The following is a 13,426-nucleotide window of genomic DNA, read 5'->3' on the forward strand; positions in this document are numbered from 1 at the left end:
CTCCGGGGGGTGGGGGTGGGCGGAGGCTACCGCCCCCAGCCTCGCCCGTAGTCGCCGGACTTGGGTAGGCTGGGTGGGACCTGAGAGGATGAAGGGTGTCATTATGCCTGAAAAACAAGATACGGGTGTCCCCCCTACGAAACTCAGAGACCCCACAAATCTATGCCCGTATAGACTAGCTTATTTCCTGGCACTTGCACCGTATTCGAAAATAATGTGTCGAAGTGAAAAATTGGACTTAATTAGCAGGGTTATCGCGATTTTTATACAGACGCCATTGTCCACCCACTTTGATTTGCGGTAAACGTGCACACGGCAACGTAGTTTCGTAGGGCAAAGGACGCTCATAGGTGGTCTACACTATCACCCTACTGCAATTGCATTTTGAGGCCCAGAAGACACTGCCAGTCTTACCTGTTGCAGTTAGACAGGCCATTGATGAGCTTCACACATCATACACGGTTTGTGACCCACACATGTACGGTAACCTACCTGCCAAACTGTCAATTGAGAACGTCCAAAACCTATCTTCGACGAAATTCGCTCAAAAAGCACAGAGACATCAGTGTGTGTGTGTGAACAAAAAAACAAACAAAAAAAACAGTGTGAACAAAAATATAAATGCACACCAAAAGGGACAAAGACGAGGGACGAGATCGTTCTGAATGGTTGCCTAAGAGTGTGAAGATACAATTTCCCATAGAGAGACATCCACACAGCATCTTTAGCATGATTTTTATCTTCACCCGTCAGTTGTCTCAAGGCTAATTGCACCCGCTACTCTGCCCTTCGTCTAACCAGACCCCTCCATCTTCGCGACGTCAACTGTTACTGTAACTCCCACAGAATTGTCCGCTGCTTGACCTTCGGTTTGTTCACCATACACGGGCGACACGTACTCTGTCGTCTTCTCCGTCTGGAAAGATGACGCATCCTGTGTTTGGGGTGGCGTGGTCGTCGCTGTGGGTGACGTTCCGCGGCTTTTTGGTGGGATGACATCCACGACGAGATTAACTTGGATAGGTACTTCAGATAGATCGTCGCTCTGGGGCACACCACCAGGAGCAGACTGCTGATCTGCAAAAGGACTTCGTGGACCGGAAGCTTGTGTCTGGTCTGCGAATGGACTCCTTTGGGCAGAAGCTTGTGTCCTGTCTGCAAATGGGCTTTTAGGAGAAGCTTGGGTCTGATCTGCCAACGGACTTCTGGGACCAGATGCCTGAGTCTGATCGGTGAAAGGGCTTCTAGGGGCGGATCCCTGGGTCTGATTGGCAAAAGGGCTCCTAGGTCCAGAACCCTGAGTCTGATCGGCAAAAGGACTTCTTGGGCCAGAAGCTTGTTTCTGATCTGCAAATGGGCTTCTTGGGCCAGATGCTTGAGCCTGATCGGCAAAAGGGCTTCTAGGTCCAGAAGCTTGCGCCTGATCGGCAAATGGGCTTCTTGGCCCAGAAGCTTGTGTCTGATCTGCAAATGGGCTTCTTGGACCGGAAGCTTGCCGCTGATCGGCAGACGGGCTTCTTGGGCCGGAAGCTTGAGTTTGATCTGCCACCGGACTTCTTGGTCCAGATGCTTGAGCCTGATCGGCAAAAGGGCTTCTAGGTCCAGAAGCTTGCGCCTGATCGGCAAATGGGCTTCTTGGCCCAGAAGCTTGTGTCTGATCTGCAAAAGGGCTTCTTGGACCGGAAGCTTGCCGCTGATCGGCAGACGGGCTTCTTGGGCCGGAAGCTTGAGTTTGATCTGCCACCGGACTTCTTGGTCCAGAAGCTTGTGTCTGATCTGCAAATGGGCTTCTTTGTGCAGAAGCTTGCTTCTGATCTGCAAATGGGCTTCTTGGGCCGGAAGCTTGAGTCTGATCGGCAAATGGGCTTCTTGGGCCGGAAGCTTGCGTCTGATCGGCAAATGGGCTTTTTGGGCCGGAGGCTTGCGTCTGATCGGCAAATGGGCTTCTTGGCCTAGAAGTTTGTGTCTGATCAGCAAATGGGCTTCTTGGGCCGGAAGCTTGCAACTGATCGGCAGACGGGCTTCTTGGCCCAGAAGCTTGCGGCTGGTCGGCAAAAGGGCTTCTTGGCCCAGAAGCCTGAGCTTGATCTGCTACCGGACTCCTTGGGCCAGAAGCTTGACGCTGATCGGCAAAAGGGCTTCTTGGCCCAGAAGCTTGATTTTGGTCTACCACCGGACTTCTTGGGCCAGAAGCTTGACGCTGATCGGTAAAAGGGCTTCTTGGCCCAGAAGCCTGAGCTTGATCTGCTACCGGGCTCCTTGGGCCAGAAGCTTGACGCTGATCGGTAAAAGGGCTTCTTGGCCCAGAAGCTTGATTTTGATCTGCCACCGGACTTCTTGGGCCAGAAGCTTGTGTCTGATCGGCAAATGGGCTTCTTGGAGCAGAAGCTTGTTTCTGGTCTGCAAATGGACTTCTCGGGCCAGAAACTTGCGTTTGATCTGCAAATGGGCTTCTCGGGCCGGACGCCTGCGTCTGATCTGCCAACGGACTTCTTGACGCAGACGCTTGAGTTTGCTCGGCAAATTGACTTTTTAGAGGAGACGCATGAGTTTGATCTAAAAATGGACTCCTTGGTCCAGAAGCTTGAGCCTGATCTGCAAAAGGGCTTCTTGGTGCAGATGGTTGCTTTTGATCTGCCAACGGACTTCTTGGAGCGGAAGCTTGCGTCTGTTCTGCCAACTGGTCTTTTTGGGGAGACGCCTGAGTTTGATCTAAAAAAGGACTTCTTGGGCCAGAAGCTTGAGCCTGATCTGCAAAAGGGCTTCTTGGTGCAGATGGTTGCGTCTGATCCACAAATGGGCTTCTTGGAGCAGAAGCTTGCGTCTGGTCGGCAAACGGGCTTCTTGGACCAGAAGCTTGCGTCTGGTCGGCAAATGGGCTTCTTGGTGCAGAAGCTTGAGTCTGGTCGGCAAGAGGGCTTTTCGGCGCAGACGCTTGAGCCTGATCGGCAAACGGGCTTCTCGGACCAGAAGCTTGCGTCTGATTGGCAAATGGGCTTCTTGGTGCAGAAGCTTGAGTCTGGTCGGTAAGAGGGCTTTTCGGCGCAGAAGCTTGAGCCTGGTCGGCAAACGGGCTTCTTGGACCAGAAGCTTGCGTCTGATCGGCAAATGGGCTTCTTGGTGCAGAAGCTTGCGTCTGGTCGGCAAGAGGGCTCTTCGGCGCAGAAGCTTGAGCCTGGTCGGCAAATGGGCTTCTTGGACCAGAAGCTTGCGTCTGATCGGCAAATGGGCTTCTTGGTGCAGAAGCTTGAGCCTGGTCGGCAAGAGGGCTTTTCGGCGCAGAAGCTTGAGCCTGGTCGGCAAGAGGGCTTCTTGTAGCTGACTTTTGGTCTGTACCCGGGCTCTTTGGTGGGGACGTCTGATCTGCAAACGGGCTTTTGACGCCTATTACTTGATCAGTTCCCGGTGGAGCAGACGTCGGCGGGCTTTCACCAGTGGTCTGAGCTGTGTACTCCAGCCCCTTCTGTGCTGAATCTTCACCAGAACTTGGCATGCACGGAAGGTTGTGCTGGGATAACTCACTGCTACTACTGCTGCTTCCAACAAGGCTCTGTATGCTTACTTTCTTCGGGTAGTTTGGTTTGGACACATTGATGAAGGGCGACTTTCCGAAGCCCTGTCCCGATGAACTGCCACGTTTCAATGATTCTGAACTCTTCGAACTCTTCTTCGACGACTTTTTTCGAGTGGAGAACTCTGTACGAGATGACATGGCGTCCTGTAATTACCACGGAGAACTAAGCACGAAGCCAAGGACGATAGCTAGCAGCGTTGATTTTGAAGGTCAAGCGCTCTGGAGCCGCGGTAAACTCGAATGGAAGGAAGCGTACGAGAGCCGATTCGGGCCTCGAGACCCGTTCTCGAGGAGTACCAGACCAGTCTGCTTCTTCTTCTGCTTCCTAGAGTCCCCAGCACCGTTGTCTACGTGGTAGAATGGCGCTGGTCCAAATTGCATAAAAGCAAAATGGCTAGAGTTGTTTACAACGTGCCTAGCATCACCACAGCAATTCGATTTGACTGTGTATTTTGAGAAGTTTCCCTTGCATCCTTTGCGCAGTGACATGGGGGCTAGATGGAGTAAGAGCCGAAGGAGGAGGCAGTAATATGCTACTCGACAGGCGCTTGCGGTCGCCAGTATTTATTTATTGAAGCATGTATAGATGATGTCTTATTGTGGTACTACACCGCAGCCAAGACTACTTCTGGCTGACCGCCTTGAACACGCAAAACGAAAGCGGAACAGTTTTTATTCAACACATCTTATGGGCCAGAATATTGTATCAGGCCTTCATGACTATAAAGTAGAGTGGTGAGTAGTTAGCGTCCCGGGTTCGAATCCTGGTGCCGTCCGTGCTGTCTGGGGGTCTTCCTGTTTTTTTCCCCCCTCAGGACGCGCATTTCTCCAGAGCGGTAGTCGTGACGTTGCCCACCCTTGTGAGGCCGACAACGGCGACAATTCTTTCAGCAATAGCCCCATAGCCCCCATACAATAGAGTGTGAGTAATGGTACCGTGATGTTACACGTTTAGTGTGAGAGTACAAACCTGTAACCTGTGAACGTCTCTATTGCATATAGCCCGCTCTCTGCTCACAGCCGTTGCTTCTGTTTTGTCCAGTGGACATGAGCTAGCTGCTTACGCAAATTTGAGACTGTTTGAAAATGAAGATACTATTTCAAAATCCTCAGCGATGTTACCTTGCCACTCGCGAGGGGCACAGCGCGGGTAACAGTTGGAGGGAGTCTCTTACTCGTCTCTTACAACATCTTACTGGCTGCCACGTTGTGAGCCGTCGACCACACCGTCGAATCACCGCCGACAACAGCGAGCTCTTTCCACCGCAATGTAGCTCTCGACATCATAAGGCTGCATAAGAAATAAGAAACCCTCATAACGAATGACCCATAATGGTTATGCCCCAAGCAGCAAATACTTCTGCTAGTAGCTGCAGAGGCGTCTGTATTCGTGGAAAGCACAAGCCGCTGCATATTTATTTTCGTTACAGGTCGGTTAAGCATACTATCCTTTGCCAATTTAAGATAGGCTCCCTTCGGTTATACAGCAGTTGCCATGGAGTTAGCAGGGTAGTGTTCAGCTTACTGCATATGGCTTTGGTAATTGGACTGCGCGTGTAAAAAGAGACAAAGATTCCGAGGCTTTCGTCTTCACTGCATGCACGTATGAAGTTGTGGAGTAAGGACTCTGCCACGGCGAAGTCATCTGCCATGAGCCAGCGGAGCACAGGGCCGTTCCAGCGGTCCGCTTGCACCGCCGCGAATCCCTTCACGATATCGTTTTCTCCGACAGCAACCTTAACAACGAGTCCCTCTTCTTTCAACGTATAGTCTAAGAAACGTTCTCTGTCGAAGCCGAAAACAATCTTGTCATACATTACTAAGGGCTTGAAAAATGCTTCGCTGTAGTCTATCACTGTCACAGTGGCATTAAACGTTTTGCAGGAAATGGTGACGGGTCCACGCATTAATGTTCCGACCGCAGAAACGTGGAATGGGAACTGCGCCATAAGTTCTATGCTGTCGGCCTGGGGAAGAACTGTGGTCAAATCTTTCCCTTCGGATATGTGCAGAACCTGGTTCCATAGGGTGCAGCCCAAGTCGGCAAAGGTGTACTCTGGCATGAGCATGAAGATGGTACACGTTGCCACCTCATTACGGAAGAGGAGAACACTGGCGGCCCCGCAGATTTTGTCTGTGAAAATAAGATGCGCTTTGCTTAGACATGTGGGACAAAAAGCAAAAAAGACTAATAAGAGTCTGAAGGGAACAGCAACATCAAACGGTACCTTGAGTATCGTTCTTCGCCACGAAGAAGCCGAAGGGCGTGTGCTCGTATCTTGTCCACACAGCTCCCGCTGTGATCGTTGAAGTGGAATCACCCCATGGTAGCTTCAACAACATCTCGATGTCCTCGGATGTAGCGAGTCTCAGTCTGAATTTGTTTTCGGTAACGGATGATAGTGACCGACTACCACACGGCTTTTCGTAGCGACGGAAACATTTCAGCGTGCGATTTCTTCCGACATCTTCGTCACTAGATGCATGTATTATCTTGGCCTTCTCAGTGTCACTGGAGCCACCAGAAATAGACGTATGAAGAGCTTCTATATACTTGCTCATATGCGGTCCAGAGTCAGCCTCAACCGTAGCGTAGAAAACGTCGTTTCCAACTAGTGGCTCTGTGGTCCTGAAGTCCTTCGTCAGAGGCACATTCTCTCTGCTTGACGACCAGACGTATTTTGGCGGTTCTTTAGTCAGACGTTTTTCCTCCGAAGAAAAGAACGCCGTAAATTCCCCGGCTAACGGCTTCGAAAGTATTTGCTTGGCCACTTTTGTGGCGTAGTTATGTCTTAACTGCGTGAGGCTCTCCGATCTTAGTGCTGACGGCACCCTGTACGGCGGAATCTGCCCACGAGCGCCTCTCATTTGCGAAGATGCCATCGGTGGAGACGTGATCTGTTCAATGATATCCGAAACCAGGAGTTCTTCCTCAGCCATCACCAAGTCAGACTGGTCCTCTTGGATGTTACCTACGATGGGAGATACTTCAATCAGGTACGTGAGGACGTGTGGATCCAGCCTTCGGGTACCGCATTCAGAAGAGCGATGATGGATTATTCTTGTACCAGGACTCTCGCGTTGCATTAGGGGAGGTTCGTTACTTAGTTGACCGCTACGACTACCTCTGGGGACCTCGAGTAAGTGGTGCTGATTTGGTTTATCTAGGTATGTCACTTGCAGTTCTTTTAGGGTTCTATCTTGGGGACTACCCGCGTTCAGTTCCACCGCCCCTCTTTCAGGGCGCCTGTCTTCGTAACTGCGCTTCGTAACTGGTTGAGATAGGGGAACGCTGAGGCATTTTGCTGGTAGCCTGTCTTGTTCAGATACCGTGGTCAGGCCTTCCTCGGTCGACTCTGCACTGAGATGTACCTTGTGCGCTTTCTGATCCGCGGAGTGCTGGGAGAACTCCATGGTGTCGGTGGCTGTGCCACTCCTAACTGCGCCGGCGTGCAGGTCTGCGTCCGACCCAAGTACCAAAGGGGTTTCCATTGCGGTTAGGTATTCGCTTGACTGTTTAGTTACAATGCCCTGTCCACTGTACGGTGTATGAAATTCACTCTGGGGTCTTTCCACTTCTAACCTCTCCCTTGCCGTCGAGTCACTTTGTTCGTCCACTTGTGCCGGGTTTTTCGGCTCCGTTTGCCTGTACTCTTCTTGATGTATGGGAGCACCACAGATCTGCCCACCATGTGCATCACTCTGAACCTGAAGGACACGAGGTCTCTCAGACTGAATATCCCTTTCGGTAGCATCTTCAGCTAAGCCGTGTTGCACGACCTGTTCCTTTCGACTTCCAGTCGACTCGTCGACCTGTAAAATGTCTTTAACTTGAGCCCCCTTTTCTCTGCCAACTAAATCAACTGCCTCTTTTTCTGTAATAGCTAAAATTTGTGGGACCGTAGATGACAACTTATCTTGCCTAGGTGACCATCTCTGGGCAACTAAGCTCATCTGAAGTTCTTCGGAGTCAGCCACGCTGCCAGTAATGAGGCTCATGTCGCGCGAAGAAATCGCGTCATGTCTGGATAGTAGTGCTTCGTGATCCTTTCGTCGCTTCTCTTCAATATCATCGTCCTGGGTTATTTCAGTACTCTTTATGCCCATGCTTTCCAGTAGTCGGATACGGCGACGTCTCTCTTCGTCACCCGTATTCCCGGTGTTTGTAGTAACAGCAACTCCTGGTACCTTGAACTGTTCAGCATCCGCCGCTCTCGTGTCTTGTGCACTGTTCGAGACAAGTTCTTCGGGTTCCAGATTCGGCGTTTTACGTGATTCTCGTTCTATTTCCTCTGACCTCATTCGTTTGATTTCTTGCAGCTGTACAATCTCGGGTTGCTCTGAAGACAGTTGCTCGCTTCCGGAAATACAGCTTGTTACACGACTTATGTGAACTGGTCGACGGGGCTCAGTTTTCACGACCTCTCCTCGGATGTGCAAATGTCCCAATGAAGGCTCCTGCCCTTCTTGTCGGACACCATCCTTCTTGTCTATTTCCTCAAAGAGCCTTGTGCGAACGTCCTTCACAAAGGTCGACTCTCTGTCGAAGTGTGATGCAGCCCCACTTGTTGCGTTCGCGCCGTAAACGCGCGTCAAGTTGACCGGGGACGTGTCGGACGAAGAGGAAGGCGCGGGCAGTGTGTTCTCCGGCAGTAGCACTGCACGATTCATGTCCGAAAGTACAAACGACTTGCTACTCCTCTGACTTCCGGTGCTTGTTGTTGACTGTCGCCGCTGTTGTACGGTGGCAGCACTTTCCGGCGGCTGCCCTACCGTTTCGTAGCCTTTCTTTGTCCCTGCTGATATAGCAGAATACTTCTCTTCGGTGGCGTCAGACAACTCCCGTGCTCCTTTACATCCCGGCGCTTGGGATTGGTTGCTTGCACCAGTAACTTCCAGGATTGCCATGTCTTCGAAGCTGGAAAAAAAGCGTCCGGGTGTCTTCTTTATTATGTTTATACCGGCATTTCGATCCTCCCCTACATTTTTTGTGCGAGAGGGCGACTGGAGATCCGGAAACTTGGGGGGAATGATCCGCGGAATCCCCGTTGTAGATAGCTTTGTGCCGGCGGACGGTACGTTTTGCAGAGCTTGCGATGACCTACTGAGTGCACCGATAGAGGGTTCGGTGGTTGATTTTTGAGCCGGGTCCCACTTAAGCTCCTGCTCGGCAGAATGCGGTTGCGAGTCAAGGGAGGGACGTGCCTGTAGCGCCTCCTTTCCAGCCGTCAAGACATTTCCTCCGTCATGCATGTCAGTGGGAGCTCTTGCTGATGTGCTTGTAAGCGCTGCTGGCACAGGAGGTATCGTTGAGCTAAGTTGGAAAAATGTCGGTGTGATTTTTGTAGGCAGTAGCATGTCAGTAAACATTGGCTTTGAGAACAAGCTGACCGTGTCGTTGATGAGTGTTTGATGGCTTCTGTCCCGTTCTGTCTGTTCGTGAACTTGTTGTTCCGTATCGCTCCATGACCGAAAAAATGAACTTTTCAGCGGTTCTCTATCTAATCGGCAATTAGTGTCTGTTGCGTCTGTTGCGTCTGCTACGTCCGTTGCGGGACGGTTATCCGCTTGTGCACTCGAACCTGAGAGTGGAGATGGCAGCGCGTGGTTAAGAGCGCTCAACTGGTCCGTGAAAGACGACGTCTTCGAGGTCTTCAGTATGCCACTTGTCGGTCTGATCCTACGTTCAGTCTCTCCATGCAAGGTGTCCGAGTCGATCCATATCTCAGACACTTCGCCGTTGTGCCGGTCTTCGCTTAACGACCATCTCAAACGTCGCGTCTCGTTTCCCGTGTCGCTGCGACCCGTTGCTGCAGGACCTTTCAACTCTGGAATTTCGCAGCACAGCTTGCTGGATATGGGCCATATATGAACGCACGGTTGAGATGACCCTGAACTGGTGTCGCGCAGGTCTCTATCATGGGAGGCAGTCTGGAATTTCGGAGACGAAACTCTCAAAACAAGTGGTGTTCCAGACACGGATCCGAGGCTCCTTGTTGAAGAGCGTAGCTTCTGTGGTGGGTGGTGGTCCTTCGATGCAACTTTGCTTACGGAAGGAGATCTACCAGTGACCGCGATTGATCCGGGTACTCCCAAGGTGCCGTGTGATGAACGAGAGTTGCGAGTGTGCGGATTGCTGTTGACGTTGATTACACAGCTTGAATTATCTGCGAATGTGGTCATTTTAGACATAAGTCAAAGTTTCTCCTACTAAAACTAGAGGAAGAGTGCAGGCAAGCTGGCAGTGACGACAACCGAGCGGCACGTTGACAAAGACACACTGTGTCTTTGTCTCTTGCCTCTCGGTTGTCGTCATGTTTGTGCCTACATCAGCGAGTTTCAGGTGGTGGAGACAGAGCAGCGCGTTCCAGTTTGGAAGGCCCCAGGATTGTTCAGACTGGAAAGTCCTTAAAATGGCGAAGAGGCTATGCCTTCCACAAAAGATTGCGCCTGTTTAAATTATGCACAACCACGAGACCGCGGCGATACACGCTAGAAATTGTCGTTTGGTGTGCGTAGGCCTCTGTCACAGACATCATGCCCCAGTGCCATTGGTAGTGCAGGCACCAATTGTGAGTATATAATTGTTGCACAACGTATTTTGCCCCTTTTGGGAAACAGAACTGCACATATTTCGATGTACTGGCTGCACGCAACTCTAGAGCCCGGTGGCAGAAAAAAGAAGAAAAACAACAACAAGAACAACGGAAAAACAAATATTGAGATATATTTATAGAGGGATGTCCCGAAGGCTCGTGACAGAAATGTTGTTTTGATGTCATCCTTAGGCTAGTTCTCTACGGGAAAGATCAAGACGAGCTTCTCCCAACCACCTAGGTGTGTGCTACAACACTACGTACTACATCGTACTACAAGCCTGAATCGACTTGAATGAATTCAGCACATGCCGACAAGGGTACACGTTGTGCTTACCGCTTGCCTTTTGTCCCAAAAGGGACGAGGTCGCTCTTGGCGCATTGAGGTTTGATTCAGTAGCAACACTGCTGCCAGACACATGGGGCTTGCTTATTGCCCGCAGAGAGAGCCGCCTGAAATGAGGCAAACTGGTCCTACCCCGACCACCAACGTTTGACGACGACGGTTGCGTCTGCATAGCGACTCGCTGTTGCACTACGCGAACCCTTTGTCGCCCGTGGCCTCAACTGGTCTCCTGGCTCCAGACACCTACGGCCCTCTCTTGGTGATTGACTGTCGAGCGTGTCCGCGTGCAGCATGTTCCGCTTTGTCCAGAAACAGCCTCATTCTCGTAGATATTAACTGGAAATGAAAGGTACAACAGCCGATTTCACGCTGTAAACAATTTTGTGCAGCCTAGGCACAGGTCAGCTACACGTGAAGCAGGGTACAGGTTTTCCCCGTTTGTGACTGATAAGCGAAAGTGTCAGGCGTTTCAGAGGAGGAAGAGGATCATGAAGGAGCTGTGGAAGTCTCGATGGAAAGCGAACCGCGCTGTAAAAGAGCGGTGTCGCGGCATCCGTGAGACCTCCCAGTAAACCTGGGGCACTTCAACGCATGGCTTCCGGAACCGCTCGAAAGTCGACGAAGAAATCGGGAGGCAGAGACACACCACCCACTCCTCCGCTCAACGAAAGACTACGAAACATCACTCTACAGGCGAAGAAAACGAGAAAGAATCGTGCTGTACGACCTTCTGATGCCTCTGCATGTCCCAACAGCACCGTGGACGAAATGCGGCCTGCGAAATCTCGAACGGGCATCATGTTTAGCTGGAGCACTACAAGCGCACTACTCCCACGTGACGAACTGAGGAGTCCTCCTGGATCGTCATTCTCCATAAAAGAAGAACCAGGGCTGCAAGAGATCACGGTAAGGAGGGAAGACAAGCCTGATGTTCACGGCATTTTGAAACGGACCTCTGTCACACAAGTTACGAGGGTCGTAGAGTCGAGTCACAACATCAGACCAGGCAGTCGTAGCCCATATCGGCAGGATAGCTTAGTGCCTTATTTCACAGGCGGCTCAGCGACACCGTCAGTGGGTGGCAAGGAGCAAGATAACATTAAGTACAAGAGGGTAACAGCCGTTCGCAAAACAAGCAAGACCCATCAGGATCAGCAAGTGAACGTGGAAGAAAGGGCTGTCGTGGAGTTTATTGAGGACATAGTGCCGTTTGGTAAAAGTCACGGCGGCGGCCTCGCGGAGGCAGACGCCGATTCCGCTCCCGACTCTCGGAGTTCTCCCGGTGTTTGTAAGTCTCCAGAACCTGACAGCAAAGGAAGAGTCTGATTGTTTACGATGACCAAGTGCGCCTGCTCTTCTAAGAAATACTGTTGACTAAGAGTCATTGCGAATGTTTTATCAAGCTGCTGTGGACGAGCCGCAGAGAGCGTGTGCGCCTGGAACAGTGGGCGTAAGGAAAGTGCCAGTAAAGACTCTAAACGGAATCCCGTTGCATTAGTCCCGTCGGCATCGTGCATCACCGTGATTACGGAGTTGCAGGGTCTGCAACAAACCAGTCTTCGGTGTGTCATTCATTTGCACGGCATTATCTGCGCTTCAGGTTCACAGCTGTTTTCGTGTCTTTCAGTCATTAAGCGAGAAGTCTGTATTTAAGGTTGATGAAAGTAACAATGTTCCTGAATTGTTTCGTTTCATTGGTAAAAAAAAACAAAAAAAAACGGGTGTTCAAGTGCGTCAAATTTCAGGCGGGGGCGAGCAACCTGCGTGTATATCTCCAGAGCGACAATCCTTCAAGGTGTCTACCCTTCTGTCTTTGGAACGGCGGAGTACAGACTGGTTGTTTTTGCGCGACACCTCTTAGGCAACTCGCGACTTGGGGCATTTATTTTAGGGACTGGTCACTGAAAATGCACCGCACAAAATTTTCAAATGCAGGGATGGTTGATCTTCAGATTCTGTATGGGTACCCGGTCTTCGCTATTTGCCGAGAAGCACCGATAAACGTACGCCAGTACATTTTCTACTAGTTCTAGTAGTTTGGCGTCGAAACGTCGACTTCAAATGTCTTTATATTATTTCCTGTCCCTTTGCTCTGAACTGGCTGGCAGCGGACAGTGGACAAGAGGACGTTCTTGAAAGAACAGATATTTCGTCTTTAGCTTTTCACGGGGTCTTAATGTTGCCGTTAATCAGGATCCCGGCCAGTTACAAATGCATCTCTATAATGAGCATAGGTCTGTTCGGTCAACAAGTGCCCAGCTAGAGCCTAGAGACTACGGAGTGTACCAGTGCGAACTATACGCCTATTCCACAAACACTGAAAACTAGGACAGGAACCGACTGAAGATTTCACTTCCACAAGAAAGCTCCGGTGTCAATTCCTTAGTGAAAAGAGCGGTATGCGATGTCACCTGCATCGCTACCGTGTACCTCACAAACTTTCCAATCCCTGATTTTAGCAGTTGGCATTGTAAAAAAACAAAAACAAAAAAACCCAAGGACATCAAGTGTTGGTTCACTGTAGGCATGGGAAACTCCCGTCACGTTCCTCGCCGGCTCTCAGCGGGTGTCTTCACGTTTCAAAATATTACCACCGAAAGACAGATTCCTGGTGAGCGAAATAGGCACCGAATCTCTGAAAAATTAAACATCGAAAACTTGGAACCCTATATAAGGGAACTTTGGGCCGGGATCTTCTCAGTTTCAAAACTTACGGTACTGCACTGTCGCCCCTCCCCCGTTGTTCTCATCTGCACAGCCAGTGCAGCATCGTAGCGCCACAGCAACAATCGATGAAAGTATTTTGTGTGTGAACTGCCTACTAGGAGGGTAGACATCTGGAGATGCTGAGCGTGCAGAGACGACGGCGCTGCCTCATGAAAATGATCTCCGTGAAAACGCACGAACAAC

The 13,426-nt window shown here is 50.8% G+C and overlaps 1 protein-coding gene across 1 annotated transcript; it reads right to left on the reverse strand.

Annotated features, from left to right (window-relative positions):
* Positions 1 to 4,959: 4,959 nt before the first annotated feature.
* Positions 4,960 to 10,823, reverse strand: LOC135367007 (uncharacterized). The gene is made up of 3 exons (XM_064600051.1): positions 10,508 to 10,823; positions 5,803 to 9,741; positions 4,960 to 5,708 (listed from the first exon to the last, which is right to left on the reverse strand). The coding sequence occupies exons 1-3, from the start codon at positions 10,686 to 10,688 to the stop codon at positions 4,999 to 5,001; spliced, it is 4,830 nt and encodes a 1,609-aa protein (XP_064456121.1). The 5' UTR covers positions 10,689 to 10,823; the 3' UTR covers positions 4,960 to 4,998.
* Between the last annotated feature and the right edge of the window lie 2,603 nt (positions 10,824 to 13,426).

The sequence above is a fragment of the Ornithodoros turicata genome, chromosome 8 (genome assembly GCF_037126465.1).
Source record: "Ornithodoros turicata isolate Travis chromosome 8, ASM3712646v1, whole genome shotgun sequence".
NCBI lineage: Eukaryota > Metazoa > Arthropoda > Arachnida > Ixodida > Argasidae > Ornithodoros > Ornithodoros turicata.

Bases quoted from the DNA above. Each gene is read 5' to 3' on its own strand.
- LOC135367007 (XM_064600051.1), bottom strand. From the start codon at position 10,688: ATGCAGACGCAACCGTCGTCGTCAAACGTTGGTGGTCGGGGTAGGACC. The intron at 9,742-10,507 runs GTAAGCACAACG...CCACATTCGCAG, and splicing joins TTTGGGACAAAAGGCAAGCG to ATAATTCAAGCTGTGTAATC. The intron at 5,709-5,802 runs GTACCGTTTGAT...TTATTTTCACAG, and splicing joins GGCGAAGAACGATACTCAAG to ACAAAATCTGCGGGGCCGCC.